Source organism: Lepidochelys olivacea (genome assembly GCF_965140295.1).
Source record: "Lepidochelys olivacea isolate rLepOli2 genome assembly, chromosome: 4".
Taxonomy (NCBI): Eukaryota; Metazoa; Chordata; order Testudines; family Cheloniidae; genus Lepidochelys; species Lepidochelys olivacea.
The window spans coordinates 16,617,674-16,632,781 of NC_140414.1; the positions used below are offsets into that span (position 1 = coordinate 16,617,674).

Sequence of the window (15,108 nt, forward strand, 5' to 3'; positions counted from 1 at the left end):
CTGAGAACTGTAGCCTGCTGTGTATAGTTGCCCAGACCCTGAGCTCTCTCCTGAGCTCAGACTCTCCTTCACTTAAAGACCCTCTTCCAGAATTCCCCCCCAAAGGGCGAGCCTTTGGGTCACTGGTAACTCCCCAGTAGCATGGGGTACATGTGAAGCATGTATACACATCCACATCATTTCACTTACAGAGTACCACAGTGTACAGGACATTTAGAGATGGGAACATCCTATCTGCAGTGCCCCTCACTAGCTCACCCTTCCCCTGGAAGGGGACCATCTGGGCTCAGGAAAGTATGCAGTGTTTCTAGCCCACCTGACACAGGGGAACATGTAGGGTGGCCCCTCTTTCAGAGTGGTTTTCCCCAGCTTCCAGCCTGCCCAATGCCACCTCTTGCTTAGAGCCATCCAGTATCCTCTATCAGGAGGCACCATGCTAAGCTCTAGCTACATCTTTGTGTGCATTTGTAGAACACCTGGCTCCACTGGGACCCTGAACCTAGTTGGGTCTCTCCTTCCCTGTCGGAAGTTTTAGGGGCAGCCAGGTGAGATTTCATTTCTCAAACACTCTGCAGGGCCTTGTTTGTTAAACTAGGACTCACTCTGGTTGTCCAATGTACTATTAAGCTGCATTCTACTGAAGGGTAGAGACAAAAGCACATGCTCTCATTTGTTGAGTGTGGGGATAAGAGGCTATGGTACCCCTTTGTCCTCCGAGCACTTCAAAGGAAAAAAGTTCTCTAGCTGAACAGTTGTGACCTTGTCTGGTAGAAGCCCAGATGGTGCAGACACCAGTTAGCCAAGCATGTCTGATCAGTGTAAGAGCCATGGGAAAAGGGTTCCTTTTACTCCACTTGAAATGGGAGCCACACAGTGAGGTCTTGCATTAGTACTGAGGGAGGATAATCAGCCAGCACCCCATATTGCAAGCCTATTGCTTACCCAGGCTGCTCAAGCCAAATCTGCAGCCCTACAGAGTTAAACTATAGACTCCCCCAGTTACTCTTGTGAAAAGCAGTATCCTTTCAAGGCAAGGCTGACCCTGGACTGCCAAAAGATCTACTGGCCACCCAATTGCATGTCCCTGTTACTCAGATGCAGGTTTTTAATCACATCTGTACAAGTAGCCATATTTGCATCAGAACATCCATACCTGAAGAGGAGACATTGCCCAGGAATATTTACTGACCAGCATTCACACCAATACTAAGTGAGGAATTTGTGACTAAGACAAGGGTTCTGCAAATGTTACTTTATTGAGAGAATTCAAGTTTCCAACATGAAGTTATTCTATCTTCATAGGAGTTACCAGCTCCTGCTGAAAGAAAAAAAGCATCCGATTTTTGCGTTCGTTTGTATCCAGGAGGTAGAACTGGTCTCCCACATACAGCACTGTTAGTTGGCGAGTGGTGCCCTGTGCCTGAGGACCTGGCTAGTTTACTGCCTATGTGATCAACACATGCAGTTTTACTGTAAGTGAAGAGCTGCTGGCCCTTGGAGACTAAGAGGCTTCTTAGAGGCAAGCCTAAACAGTCCCCATTTCCAATCCTTGGAGCAATTAGGGCTCCAGGAGTCTATTTTTTAAGTGACCTGAGCAGTCTAGCAGCATTAGCCTTAGGGAGTGCTGCCCCTGTAGGCCTGAGCTTGGATGCCTAGTGGTCAGTGTCCCCCTGCCCCCAGTTTGGTGTAGTACAGCTTTCTCTAGTACAGGAAATAAATGCACCCCCTAAGCCACTTGGTCTTTTATAAGGGCATTGAGAAAGGTTGGATAAGTTCCCAGGCACAATTCGGTCCTGTGCCAATGGAAGCAGCGCTCCTCCCCCACTCTATAAAGTTTTAGTCCGATATCCCATGTGTGGTCTGCCTGAAAGGTAGGTCAGCCATGCATCCCATGGGCCTGACCAAGTCACAGGTGTTTGAGTCTAGGAGACTCCGGTTGCCTTCTCACCTGTTCTCTGTCATAGGCTTCATTGATGAAGGTCTCATTGTTTGAGAGGTTCTCTTCTTCCATGAGGTCGCTGTCCTTGTGGTAGCTGGTCAGAGTCTTAGAGGATGCTGTACTGGAGGTCCTGCATTAGGAGAGTAAACACTTCTCTAACTACAATGCAATGAAGTAAAACGGCTTCAGAACTGACAGCTGATCGGTTCCTAATGTTAAGAGCCTTGGACCAAAAACCTAGCATGAGAAAGGCTGTTCAGAATAGCAATTCAGGGACACCACATGTAGCCCTGAGCACAGGATGCCTTTGACAGTAGGGCCCTGCACAGCAAGCTGAGAGTCATGGAAGCACTGGTAGAAGAGTGTTTGCCAAGGCCCATTCTACACAGATGGGCCTCCTGTTGCCCCAAGGTGTTTTACCCTTCCCCATCACTGGCCATACAATCCTGCAGTAGGGATGGGCTTGGGGATGCTTGTAGGGTGTCAGGTTTAAAGCCTTTTGGTACATCATATTGCAAAAGGCTGGAGTCTAATGTATCAAAGCCTTCCCAATGTGATCCCTGGGTTAAGTAAGTTGTCTAGCAAGATTGGTTGTTGCAGTCTTTAGAAGTACTCCTAGAGCTGCAGTTCTATTTACAGCTCCCCAGAAAACAAGTATTTGTTTTTGCTCCAATACCATTGGTAAGAGCACATCTACATTTTGAGTTGGAGGTATAGTTAGCAGGTTACCTGTACCAGGCCTAGTACAGGTATGTCTCAAGATGGAGATCTAACAGCATATCTATATTAGAGGCAGAAGTTGTTGTAGGTACTTTGCCTCAATTAGGGATTCAAACTTTATACCATTCTGTAGAGATACTGTTGGAGGTCTTTTTATGCCAGTTGCATTCAAGATAGTGCATAGTGTTAAGGGAACTAAGTTCCCAGTAGTGCCAGTGACCCCCTAGTGGTTGGCATACTGACACCAGTGGATCAATAAGTGTTGGTGGCCCATAACATTTTAGGAAGTGGTCTGCAGAAGCAGCTGGGAAAGGCCCTGCTGTATACTGCATGGAGTAGGCACCTGTCATGTTCACCTGGTCACCCTGACTTGGTGTGGCCTCTCCACAGGAAAGGAGAAGAATGGGGGACAGATTAAGAGGCAAAGGAAGCAACCCATTCACAGCCCCTAGTCTGTGAGCCAGGTGATTTAGTGCTGTTTAAGAGGCTTGGATCTGACAAGCCTTGAGGGTGGCCTGGGGAAAGGCCAACAGCAGTACCTTTGCTATGGCGTGACTACAATATTTTAAGGCACCCAGCTTTACAGTTTAGAGCCATGCTTCTTGTATGTGGAAGGAGCAAACTTGACTCCATTACAATATTAACACCAAGGCTGTTCTGCTGCTAGATTCTATATTAGGGAAGAGGTAAGGAGCCCCAGCTGCAGGAGGCTTGTAAATTTGGAGACCCTGAGAAAGCCTAACCTGGTATATGCTACAGGGGCTGTTTAGAGAGGTTTTCCCTTCAAAACTGTCCAAGGGACAGCCCCCTCCCCCAAACAAGGGTTTGTTTTCAATAGTTCATACTTGTGTAGGAAGCACCTGTTAGCAACATGGTCCAGTGTGGGCAGCCAAGTTACAACCGCTTGCTAGGTGCACAGATTCCTAGCCCCAGACGAGATGGATGACCACTTGTACAACACTAAGTTAGACCTCTTGTTTGTGCTTCATGAGCAGTTCAAACAGAGCATTGGAGGAATCCGAACCAGGCTTTCCTCAGCGCAGGCTGCTGTAACGTGCACTGCACAGCAGTTACTTTCACGAATGCTTACTACAGACATTTGGTGGAGTCAACAAGCTCCTATTACTGCTGACTGAACATTCAGGTAACCAGTGATCAGCTGGCGGGAACAATTCTCATTATGAAGTCAGACAGAAAAAGGGAGAGAGTCTTACCTCTTTAGAGTGTGTTGCCGCCTCATGTAGACAAAAGCTCCCACCACTGCCATGACTATGAGCAAGACTACAGCTGTGCCTAAGATAATGGGACCAGTGGTAGATTTGACCTCTGTCTCTTCACAGTAATCACCACTGTACCCCAACATGCAGCTACACTTCACTCTGTCCTCTTCAATGGTACAGTCCCCTCTCATGTTACAGGTTTCACGGCTGCAAGGTTGGGGCTCTGGACCACTTTCAATGCTCTCAGGTAAAGTAGATGGTTCTTCTGAATATTCCCACATACTAGATACTGTGGTCCTGCTTTCTCTGTATGGGGGAGGTGTCTGTATAGCTGGAGTTTTTCTTCCAGGGTACTTTGTCCCTTTTGGGTGCAGGTATCTGGTTCCAGTGATAGGTCTTTTGGTGATTGTCTGGACACATGTTGGTGCTAGTACTTCCTCTTCCTTTCCAAAGCCTGGCTTTGCTGGAGTTGGGGCTGTTGTAGACCAGGGCTTCTTTCTGTCCAGGTATTTGCCTAGGAGAAGGAAATATAGTGTTAGATCTAACAATGTCAAGAGCTAGTTTGGAGTTTAGTTTATCTTAAGTGGATTAAAGGATAAGCTCTCAGTATGGCTTGGGTAAGTGGGACAAGCAGGGTGAAGAGCTAAAGTTACCTGGGATAATATACTGCATGAACATGTGGGACTTATCTCACCTTGTCTGCCTGCAGTGAGGCAGACATCAGTGGCTCCTTGGTATCCTCTTGGCAGTGCATCTAGGAGGGGTTTATTGTGTTTTGACAAGAGGTGGGGGCTATAGATCTATTAGAGTTCCAGGGGCATAGGAAGGATCTTTCCTGCACCCCTTGAGCATCAAGGATCAGTGCTGCAATTTAGAGACATTGCTGCCTACCACCCTATTTCCTGTTGGAGAATGGATGCAGGTTTCACATAGTGATAGCAAGACCATAGTGATACCAAGGTATGTGTTTGATAGACATGAAGAGGACTACTAGACTAACTGACCAGTAGCTGGTTTAAGCTAACAGGACAAATTCCATCTCAGGGAATGGAGTAGGGAAGATTATGGATACTAACCCTAACCAAAGCAGAGGTTAGGGCATGAAATTAATGTTTACAGGATAAGTCTCTGGTGCCAGACCTCTAGATGTGCAGAAAGTGTTACTCACAAGCCAGCTCATCAGATCCATCCAAGCAGTCGTTGTGGCCATCACAAGCTTGCTCCCTGGTAAAGCATTTCAGCTTATCTTTGCAGGCTTCAAGTGGTTCAGGGCACATCACAGCTCTAGTACATTTGGTACTGTGCTCCAGATGGTACCCGACGGTGCATTTGCAGACCCTTCCCTGATGGTTTGGCAAGCAGAGCTGGCTGCATCCCCCATTGTTCTCCGAACAGCCATTACTGCCTATGAATGAAAACAAACATGACACAAGAGTGACTACCATTCTTAAACAAGATGTCAGTCTCCTGAATGGAGGAGAGTCAGCAGGAGGTCTGGACTGGTGTCCCAGCTAGAACTCCTTTCTTCATATGTGCATCATTGCCTCAAATGGAGGGAGACCAAGGAGAGAGACAGACACAGGTAGACCAGCTTAGTGCCATGGAGACAGTCTCTGGAATCTACAGGAGAAAGTTTTAATTCTGGTTTTATCAGGATTTCACCCCTTTATACCACAGCAGAGTTTTAGACTCACCTTGTTGGGTGAACTTGCTGTAGATTTTTAGGTCCACAATCTTCTGGTCCACTTGAAACCACCAGTTTTCCATAAGTTCCAGTTTGCTATGCCACACTCTAGTTAAGCCTAGCAGACAGAAAGGACACTGATTCAGTGCTACAAGTCAGCTTTCCATATGCAGGAAGTAGTGCACATTATACATGCAGGACCAACAGTGAGGGGTGCGTGCAGATATGGAATTCCTCCTAGGGTACAAGGCTCTGCTAGAAACAGACAGCTTGAGCCAGAAGTTCAAGAGGTCTCCTCTACACTTCAGGATGGGTCTGCAGGAAGACATCCAAAACTAGAACTGTCTCAGCTGGAGTGAGACCAAAGAATTTATGACACTAGGATGATCCAAAGGCCATATATAGAGCTTCTCTCCCTGCCTGCTCCCCCCACCCCCCAAGGCACCACTTGCAGAAGTCCAATTTGTGCCATTAGAGTGCAGAGTTTTAGACTAGTGTCTAAAAGGAAGAAGAGATGGAAGTTAGCCAACTATCCATCCCCCCCCCCCATCCTAACCTAGGAAAACCTCAACTGGAAGCCCAGTATGCTCTGGCAGGCAGCCAATATGCTCAAGCCAATCCAAGGTATTAAGGGAACTTGTTAAAGCCCACAAACACCAAGATGGATTAATTGGGCACTTCCCCACACAGTGGTATAAGGCAGGGATTGTGGGGAGAGGCTATAAAAAAAAGACTAATTTAAAATTAAGACTGAGTTTGAATCTAGAGGCAAGTGATCCAAGATCATTGGTAGGCCCAGGACAGTGTGCTATCCATTTACAGCATTAGGGACTTTTGTTTTCCAATATGGAGCTATCTATTCAAAGAGCTGCTCTCCTTGGAGATGTTCCTTTTATTAGTTTAAGGGATGTTATGGAAGGGTCTGTGTTATTGCAACTGGCTTACCATTGTGGGTAGTTGTCCAGACCATCATCCCTTCACCGGCTGCGAAGAGTGTGAGGCCATGCAGTCCTCCCCGAATTATCCTGAACCTGGAACCATCCAGCTGAATGCTTTCGACAACACCTTTTGCTACAAGAGGAAACATCTTGTTCAGGTTTCAGAGATGAAGATAGATGTAGCAATGTGTGACTGTCAGTTATCCAGCCAGGTTGGATCAAACATGTGAAGCAAGAAGTGCCAATGAACACCACGTCTAAACCCTTAGACAACAGGGCACATGCTTGTGCCAAGTCACTAAGCTCAGGGGAAGGGGCAGTTCTGTTTGGGACTTATTTATAGAGGCTTGCAGGTAGCAGGCTAGTTTAATGTCCCTCAGTGAACTCACTGCTTTGCTCAGAGCCCTGGCCTTTCCACACATCCCATAAGTCAGTGCGCTGTACCAATATCTAGCCACATACCACATGGACATCCCTAGCAGCTGTGGCCACCAACTATTTGTCATGCTCCCAATTGAAAAACAAGAGACAAAATAAAGCAGTCTTATTCCATGCATTATTTGAAACAGGGCCATGTTAAAGTTCTGCCGTTTGCTTTTAGGATGCCAGTCCAGCAGTGGTGCAGCATACCACTTTACACAGCTATGCTGTAGTGGAGGGGACAGCCAAGCAGCATTTGGGTTACTAAGCTCGCAATTCTGAGCTGTGGTCTTGCCCTCTTCCACAGAGGATGAGCAGGCACTGTTTGGCTAAGGCAATGCTTGCCTACAGGAATAGACATGTGCTGGAACCAGACTACATGGGTCTCAAATAAGCTCGAAAGAGGCCTTGCAGTGAACACGCTCTAGTGGTAAATTCTCCTGCAGCAGTGCACTAACCATGGCGAGAGACTCCCTGCCCTGAAGAGTTTGCAGCTTAGTGGAGCCACATGGGCAAGTTCCTGTATTCTCCAGGAGAGCCCGGTCTCCCGTGCTTACCATGGTCAGCCCAGTAGAGCCGCGTGCCAACGTCTCCAAAAGTTAGGCCAACTGGCCTTTGGGATTTCCTCCAGAGCACCTTTCTGCTGCTTCCATCCATGGACGCACACTCAATCTTCGGGCCAACACTATGGTTCTCCCTACCCAAGTCAGCAAAGCACATCATGCTAGTAGGGGGGTGCAGTACAACCGAAACTGTGTGATAGAGCTCGTTGCTGATCAGCACAAGAGTGTAGCGGCCGTTTGAAGTTGCCACTCGAATATCTGGATTCTGGCTGTCGATCCAGTAGATGTTGCCACTCAGCCTGTCGAGGGCCAGAGATACCACAGTGCCCTCCACTGGCACCACTACCTTCCAGGACAGCTTGCCAGAGTCCTTGATTCTCAGCCGCCTGATGTAGCCATCTTCCCGGTCAGCAAAGTAGAGGGCCTTATCCCGCACTGAGTAGTCTATGGCTGTCAAGTAGTTCACATTAGTGAGAGGGAAAACTCTGTGCTCAGGAAGAGTTGCCCCACTGGCTGCAGAGGGCAGCTTTTTCAGGTACACCTGGAGTTAAAGACAAGATTAGTGAAATCTTAGTCCTGTTCTTTAAGTCTGAGCTTTACTGTAGGCTTTCCAGGCTCCTTGCTGGGGGGGGAAACATGGACACATTCCTAGATCAGCCACTCAGTGTTCTATTCCTTGCAACTCTGAGGGACTAGATTTCACTTTCTGGACCAAGGTTTGGCAGATTATTGTTTAACACTAGGGTGGAGTCTAGTTCTTCCTGCTGGTATTGGGCTCATACAGAGGTGACTGACAGAATCGGAGTTCACTTGGCCAGTCATGCAGAAGTACATTCACATTTTGAGGAGCTCACTAGGTTGTCTTTACTGGTGAGACCACTATAAAGCAAGCAAATTTATGAGTCAGCTTGCTGTTACTTTACAACATTAACACTGGAGCCATTTCTTGGCTCCTTCCAGGAAGCTGTGGGTTATAGAGTCTCCTAGGACAGAGCCATTGCAGGTTGTTACAGAATCCTCTCCAGTCATGTGTCTCAAAGGAGAGCTATCCTATGGGACATGCTTGTTTTCTGTCTAACCTTGTAGCAGAGTGGTACCTGAGTAATCACTGTTGGGGCAACCAGGAACATGAATGCTGAATCCTTAAGAGGAATGCAGTTCTTCTCATCAGCAAGCACTTCTCCAATTGGACACCGACAGCTTCCTTTGTGTTTTGGGTTCAGCAGACATAAGTGGGAGCAGCCAAGTTCCCGACAAGGGTTAGGGGCTGTTGGTTGTAGCACTTCATGCATTATCTAAAAGAAAGGCCTGGCAGTCAGTACTAGTGAGCAAAGCAGAGAGCCACCACAAGTGTCTCTACAATGCAAGCCCTCCATTTGCTTATGGTTCTCTCCTGCAACTATACACCAGAAAGGCCACCTGGGGTCCACAACAGGAAGAGATTAGTTTACATGGACCTTTGAGTGGAGGCCCAGCCAGGAGGGTAACTGGTGGGAGTGAGTTTGAGGAAATGAGAGAAGCATTTGGATTAGTCTGCTGGGGAAGAACCAGTGCAGAGAAAGACCTGTGCAGGGGTTAGCTGCTCCATGTTGGAGCTTGACACCAGTTGGCTTGAAGTTGTGTGTTCAGAGGAATCAGAGTTCCTGTGCGTCATATGAGGGGTCAGATGTTTGACTAGTTCTATGAATCACCACAGGTGTGGCTACTAAGGAATTAGGACTTGGAGCCCTTTTGAATGGCAACATGGGGGGTGGTTAAAGATTTCCCCCCTAGATAGCTTGGCTCCCCTCCAAGAGGCCACCCCACCCTTTAGTAACATTATACCATGCCTCATGCACAGTTCCCAGGGAATTGTTTGGTCATTGGAAGTTAGCAGCAGGGGAGGTTGTGAGGAGGGAGAAGAGCCCTAAGGTTTGGGCTAGTGGGAGAGGGTGAGGGGAGAAGCATCTATGTATTGCACAGCTAGTTAGAGTCTGCTGCTTTGCAGGTACCTTTAGGCCATAGGGCTGCCCATGACGCTTGATCAGCACAGTCCTGTTCTTGCCAGTCTTTTTGTCCACTTTCTGCACAGTCCTGGTTTTCATATCAGACCAGTAGGTATCATCCTCAAACACAGCTACTGAGAAAGGGCTCTTGATCTGGGTCAGCTGGAACACCTAAGAGAGGTTAAGTCCATCAGATGTGGCAAGTCTGATGACAGGCAGGCCTGCCTCTAAAGCCAGCTGCACCATACCTTTATGCCAGTGCCATCCAGGTTGGCAGAGCCAATGCAGTGAAGCTTATCATCAGACCAGAAGATTTTCCAGCTCAGGAGGTCGACAGCTAAGCCAGTCGGCCAGCCCAGCCCTTCGTCAATGAGGATTTTCCTGTTGCTGCCATCCATGCCAGCTTGCTCTATTTGAGGTTTGTCCCCTATTTCAGACCAGTACATTAAGCTATACAATGAGGGTGGGGGGAAAGAAAATAGATATTTCAGCCACTGTATCACATTGAAGAGATCTGTCTGCAAAAGCAAGTCTCATTACAATTTGCAACATAATAGAGCAGATTTTCAGAGGGGTTTGCATTGAAAGCGGACCATTTCCATTATCTGAACACTCTACTTTGCAGTATTTCTGACTTGGTGCTTTTAGCCACGTAACCCAGCCCAGCTGCTGCTGGAGAAAAGTGCTCTCTAAATGGCTCAAATTATTGTAATTGCAGAAAACTCCCGACTCTCCAGAGCAGGAGCAGAGCTTGTCTAGACTAGGTAAGTGGTGTGTGCAGGGGCCAAGCAGCTTTTTAAAAAAAGCTCTGTACTACTGCTTACATTAGAGGCAGATATGGGATGGCAATATACTGTTCATCCCATGCCCTGCAGTGGGGAAGGAGCATTCCTTCAGAGGATGAATTAAGCCAAGTCAAAGCTTGATGGAGTCTAGCTGTTTTGACTTGCTAGTTGCTTGTTCTCCTGCAATGAGGCAGCTATTACACAGGTAGTCAGTGTCTAGTGTCACTGCATACCAGCAACAGAAAGCTTGACACTGCACTGAGCTCTGAAGGTCATTAGGAGCCAGTAGATAGTACTAATGCAGTACCCTTTCCTCTGCACTCCACCTGTTCCAGGGTGACTTGCAGTTATGGCTAGTCAGAGGCTGAGGAAGGCATAGTAGTGTTAGCAAGCTGTTCCGAACAGTACCCAGCTTAGGGATCTATTCTCATCTCTGTACTAAACTTAATTGTCTGCATGGTGCTAGTTTACACTGTGCACCACCAGTGGCTACAGAGAGAGTTAGGCAAAACACTAGTTCATGTCCCATTGCATCTCAGGTTAGAGAGCTTAGTTTACAGGGGGGAGGGAGAGGAGTCAGCCCATCTTCCGTTACTGCACAGAGTTGAAGACTAGCAGGCCTATCTCCAGCTGGAAGGTGGCTGCTGTATTGTGAGGATGGGACAGGAGGACAGAGGCCTTACCCTTGCAGTGGTTGCAGAGCCAGTGAGCGAGGCTGATCCAAGTCTCCATCCAGAACCACGGTGTACTCTGGGTTGCCTCTCCAAGTAGCATTCAGCCAAGTTGCCAGCAGCTCTCCTGCAGTCCCATCTGTCCAGTAGAGATTCCTCCCAATCCAGTCCACTGCAATGCAGTCAGACTTGATGCCTGAAACCAAAAAGCCACTTACAGGTTAGTCTTTCTGAAGAGAACCGAGGAGGACAGGTATCCCTGCCAAGGTAGCCATGCCCAGGGGGGCAGAGAGGCTACATGGATTTTAGGAACTCTTCACTCATAGGGGGTCAGAGCACCAAAGCAGCTTTAAGGTTGACCTTCAAGGAAGGACAGATTAAGGTGAATGGAGCTCTGGGGTGCTGCCCTGCTTGCTTTGCCAGGCACTAGACAGTGTGCCAAGGAGGAGGCCAGCTTTGCTTTGCCAAGAGGCAGCTAGATGGAACATGCAGCCAGTAGTGTTGGGTTTTACCCTGTCCAGGTGGCTATCGACTTGTGTGGCACATGAGAGCTGAGCATTGCCAAGAAGTCAGTGGGAACTACAGACCCTGAAGGATCTGGAAGCTGCAGGGGGTTTTGGCACTTGGAGTAAGTTTGTGATCATGGGCTAAACACACTGGTGGCCTGTCTGCCAAGTGAGATTGTGCCAGGTTTTAGTCATTCTGGCTTTCTGCACTAGGCCTATAAACTGATGTTCACAGCTTAGCTGCAATGTCAGGCTGTCTGCACTCAACCATCTGTGTTTTGGAAGTTCCTTTATAGGAAGGCTATAAAATAGCCCTTGATTTGGGAGCACAGTTCAGCGAGTTCTGGGGCTGTGGGACACTGGGTCCAGCGTTCAGGTTACTTTACCCTGACAGCAGCTAGTCCCTTTGCTGGGGCACCTGGTTTCTGTACTGGACAGACCATTTACAGCTCTTAAAGAGCAATGATACTGAATAGCTGACAAGCTGCACATGTCAGCCTGATTTAAGGGCCTTGGACATGTCAGGCCCAGTTGTCTCCAGTTAAGGGTAGGGGGAAGGAGAAGATCTGTCCCCCAATGCAGGCTATGCCACTTGGCTACAGACTCCACTTGGAGTAACTGCAGAGGCAGCAAGTAAATCTTGGGCAGTTCTCCAGAACAGAAGGCTGCTGAGGTACTGAAATCCAGCTGTGGCCCTGCTGTAACTAGTTCCTGCAGCCTGGGGAAAGTGAGAACAGGAGCTCAACTTGTCTAGGCTTTGCTTTCTTTGTGGTGCCATTTGAGGCAGGTCATCCTGTTTAGTCTGCAAACAAACAGCAATACCCTTCCTGCAGAAGCCAGCAGCTAGTAATCGCAGCAAGGTCTGGAAGGGAAAGTTGAATCCTAGGCCCCCCACCTTTCACAAGTGTTCCTTTTTTCTGGGTGTTCATTGTTATCCATTTGATACTTTCTGCATTGAGATCCATCCAAAAGACCTTCTGCGCCACCAAGTCGTAGTCAAGAGAGAAGATGATCAGGTTCTTGTCAATCGTCATCAGGATGTCCTCTTTCAAACTCCTCAGCCCGTAGAGCAATAGCTCAGACTGGATTGCTACAAGCAATTTTGGCTCTGACCCTACAATCAGGCAGAACCCCATAGGCAGGGGAGAGTTAGTTCCTCTAGACCCTGCTATTGTATCTTCTCCATCCCAGCCAGACCCCACTCCCAGCCTTGGGTAGGTATGTGAACAGCCTAAGCATAGCAAGGTGGTGGCTTCCTGGGAACTGGTGCTAAAAGACAGGACTTAGAGGACACTAAGGGAAAGTTGTGCTAACAGCCTGGAGACAAAGGGCCATGGAGTTCTGCAGCACTTCAGGCAGGGGGCCAGCCCTACAAGGGAGACTGTTCTGATGTTGCCGAGATCCCAGTGTGGAGGGATTCCCTCTGCCTCCAAGAGGTCAGTGTCAAAGCTGTACCCTAGGATCAGCAGCTCCCTCTGGCATCAGAGTCCCAGTCTTGTAGGAGCTACCCCTCCTTGCATAGGGAGAGGGCATTAGTGTCTCAGCATGCAGTCTCATCTGTAGGAAGCTGGCAGCAGCCTGGGTGTCGGCTGCTAGCCGAGCAGATTCCATGGCTGTGGGCTTGTTAGGCCCATGAGCACCAACAGATTAAAGCTCTGAGGAGGGGAGCAGGATTAAGGAAAAAGAAGCCCATGACCTGAAACTAGCCTAGTTGTTCAGGACCAAGAATGATCAGGGCATGTGCAGAGTCCACTTCCCCTCTGAGCAGTATCAGAGTGGGAACAGGGGTCTGTGGGGCTTCAGGCTTCAAACAAGGACAGGATTCCAGTGGGTTACCCTGGGGCTCAGGTCTCCCTGGCATGCTGGCTTGGTGTTGTTCCTTAGCCAGCTTGTACAGGGGCTACCAGTATCAGACTAACCCCACTACACTGAAGATTGTAGAGGGGTGACTTTGGAGGAGATCTGCCCATGGAAGTCAGGTCCCTTGCCTGGGAAGGACTCAGAGCCCTGTTTTGAGCACTGCAAGGAACTAAGGGTCATTGTGGTCTTACCAGTCACTTTACATGTGTGGGCATCTGGTTCCAGCAGGTAGCCTGGGTGACAGGTACAGCTGTAGGTGCCATTTGTATTGACACAGGTCTGACTGCATGGCTCATGCTCTTGGCACTCATTGATGTCTGTGCAGGACACTCTGTTGCTGCTCAGTTTGAATCCCCATTGGCAAGCACACCTCTGAAAGCAGAGAGAGTTGTCAGCTTGCCACTTTCCTCTAGCCAGTCAGGTTAGCAGAGTCCCCAGGGCATGGGCCATTTGGGACTCAGGCTTGCAGAGCCTACAGTAGGATCCACAGACAGGGGCCTAATGGATGTTAGGGCCAAGAGCACTAATGAGGTGCTTGGACCAGCCCCATCACTGGGGAAGGAGGGAATATGCTGCAGCAGTGCTGGAGTGGCTGCCTTCCCTCACCTCCTGCATGAGAGGAGGAGCAGCAGCGTTCCCCGCTTCCCCCCTTGGGAGCCCGAGGGAAAGCAAGGTAGGAGTTCAGCTGGTGCTGAGGGGAGTGCCAAGTAGAGAATGGTGCCTCTTCAAGAGGCAGCTACTGTCGGATCCCCACTCTTTGCCCCAGCCCTGGGTGGGCAAGTGGAGCCACTGTCAAGTGGGTGCATTGAGGCCAGCTGGGGTCTGGAGCACAGTACACTCTGGCCAGCCTCCCTGCTCAACAAGGTGCAGGAGCCAGATTTGCCAGCTACACCTGCTGGGGGTTCCCCACACTGGGGCTTGCTGGTATAACAGAGGAACAGAAATACCCAAGTCTCAGTGTGGTCTTAGACTTTCAAATGCATGTTTAGCCTGGGCTGGACACTGACTCCCAGCAATACGGTTACATGGACATCTAGGTGGTTCAGTACTTGGAGAGGCAAGGCATTCTGCTCATGGGGAGGAGAATGTCAGGTGACTGGGTGTCAAGGTGTGGCCAACCAGAAGGAGGATACAAGACAGATTGGCTGCAGCCACACTCCATGAGAGAGATGTGGGCTTGCTGGAGAATGACCACCAAGATTAGGTCTCCCATCCCCCTCCTGCCAATGGCAGAGCCAAGGAGGGTTAGTTTGTTCAGACCCTGCTGGAGGCTCCCTGTACCAAAACTAGGCAATAGGAATTCCTTAGAGTTCCCTTTACTCACAGGTCCATTAGGTGACTGGTAGCAGATCTGAGAACAGGGTCTCTCACATGGAGACAGACACTTTCCACCTTCATCCGACCCATCTGTACAGTCCTTCTTGCCATTACAGACCAGGGTGTAGTTGAGACATTCATGAGTCCCACACTGGAATTCATGACTCTGGCACTTCTTCAGCTCACCTGAAGAGACATGGGCTTTTATTGGCCACCACCATAGGACAGATGGGGTGTGTTGATGCAGAGCTTGCTGCCCCATACTACACTGAGGAGCACATCACAAGAGCTTAGGTTAAATGGAGGCTTAAAACTGGTCATCCTGTGACAGGTCAAGAGGATGACATCTATCTTAAAAATGGATTAAATGGCTCAGTAGTTAGAGGCCTACAGAACAGTAGGTTGTTTGCCAGTACCTGGTATATGTTACATCAATTTGTAGATGTACTACTGGCCTAATGTTTAAAGTGTCTGAAGTGTTACAATCCTAGAAATACTCT

General features: G+C 48.8%; 1 protein-coding gene across 1 annotated transcript in view; it reads right to left on the reverse strand.

Moving 5' to 3' along the window:
- Positions 1-1,241: 1,241 nt before the first annotated feature.
- Positions 1,242-15,108, reverse strand: part of LOC311520118 (prolow-density lipoprotein receptor-related protein 1-like) — a 32,077-nt gene continuing 18,210 nt past the window's right edge. Inside the window, exons 17-30 of the mRNA XM_084627358.1 lie at positions 14,616-14,794; positions 13,483-13,663; positions 12,327-12,545; positions 10,938-11,121; positions 9,718-9,919; positions 9,476-9,640; positions 8,582-8,779; positions 7,479-8,025; positions 6,509-6,634; positions 5,574-5,681; positions 5,048-5,284; positions 3,874-4,393; positions 1,949-2,069; positions 1,242-1,318 (exon numbers count right to left, since the gene is read on the reverse strand). Coding sequence (XP_084483484.1) covers positions 1,286-1,318; positions 1,949-2,069; positions 3,874-4,393; positions 5,048-5,284; positions 5,574-5,681; positions 6,509-6,634; positions 7,479-8,025; positions 8,582-8,779; positions 9,476-9,640; positions 9,718-9,919; positions 10,938-11,121; positions 12,327-12,545; positions 13,483-13,663; positions 14,616-14,794 — 3,020 coding nt within the window. The 3' untranslated portion in view covers positions 1,242-1,285. The remainder of the gene's footprint in view (positions 1,319-1,948; positions 2,070-3,873; positions 4,394-5,047; positions 5,285-5,573; positions 5,682-6,508; positions 6,635-7,478; positions 8,026-8,581; positions 8,780-9,475; positions 9,641-9,717; positions 9,920-10,937; positions 11,122-12,326; positions 12,546-13,482; positions 13,664-14,615; positions 14,795-15,108) is intronic.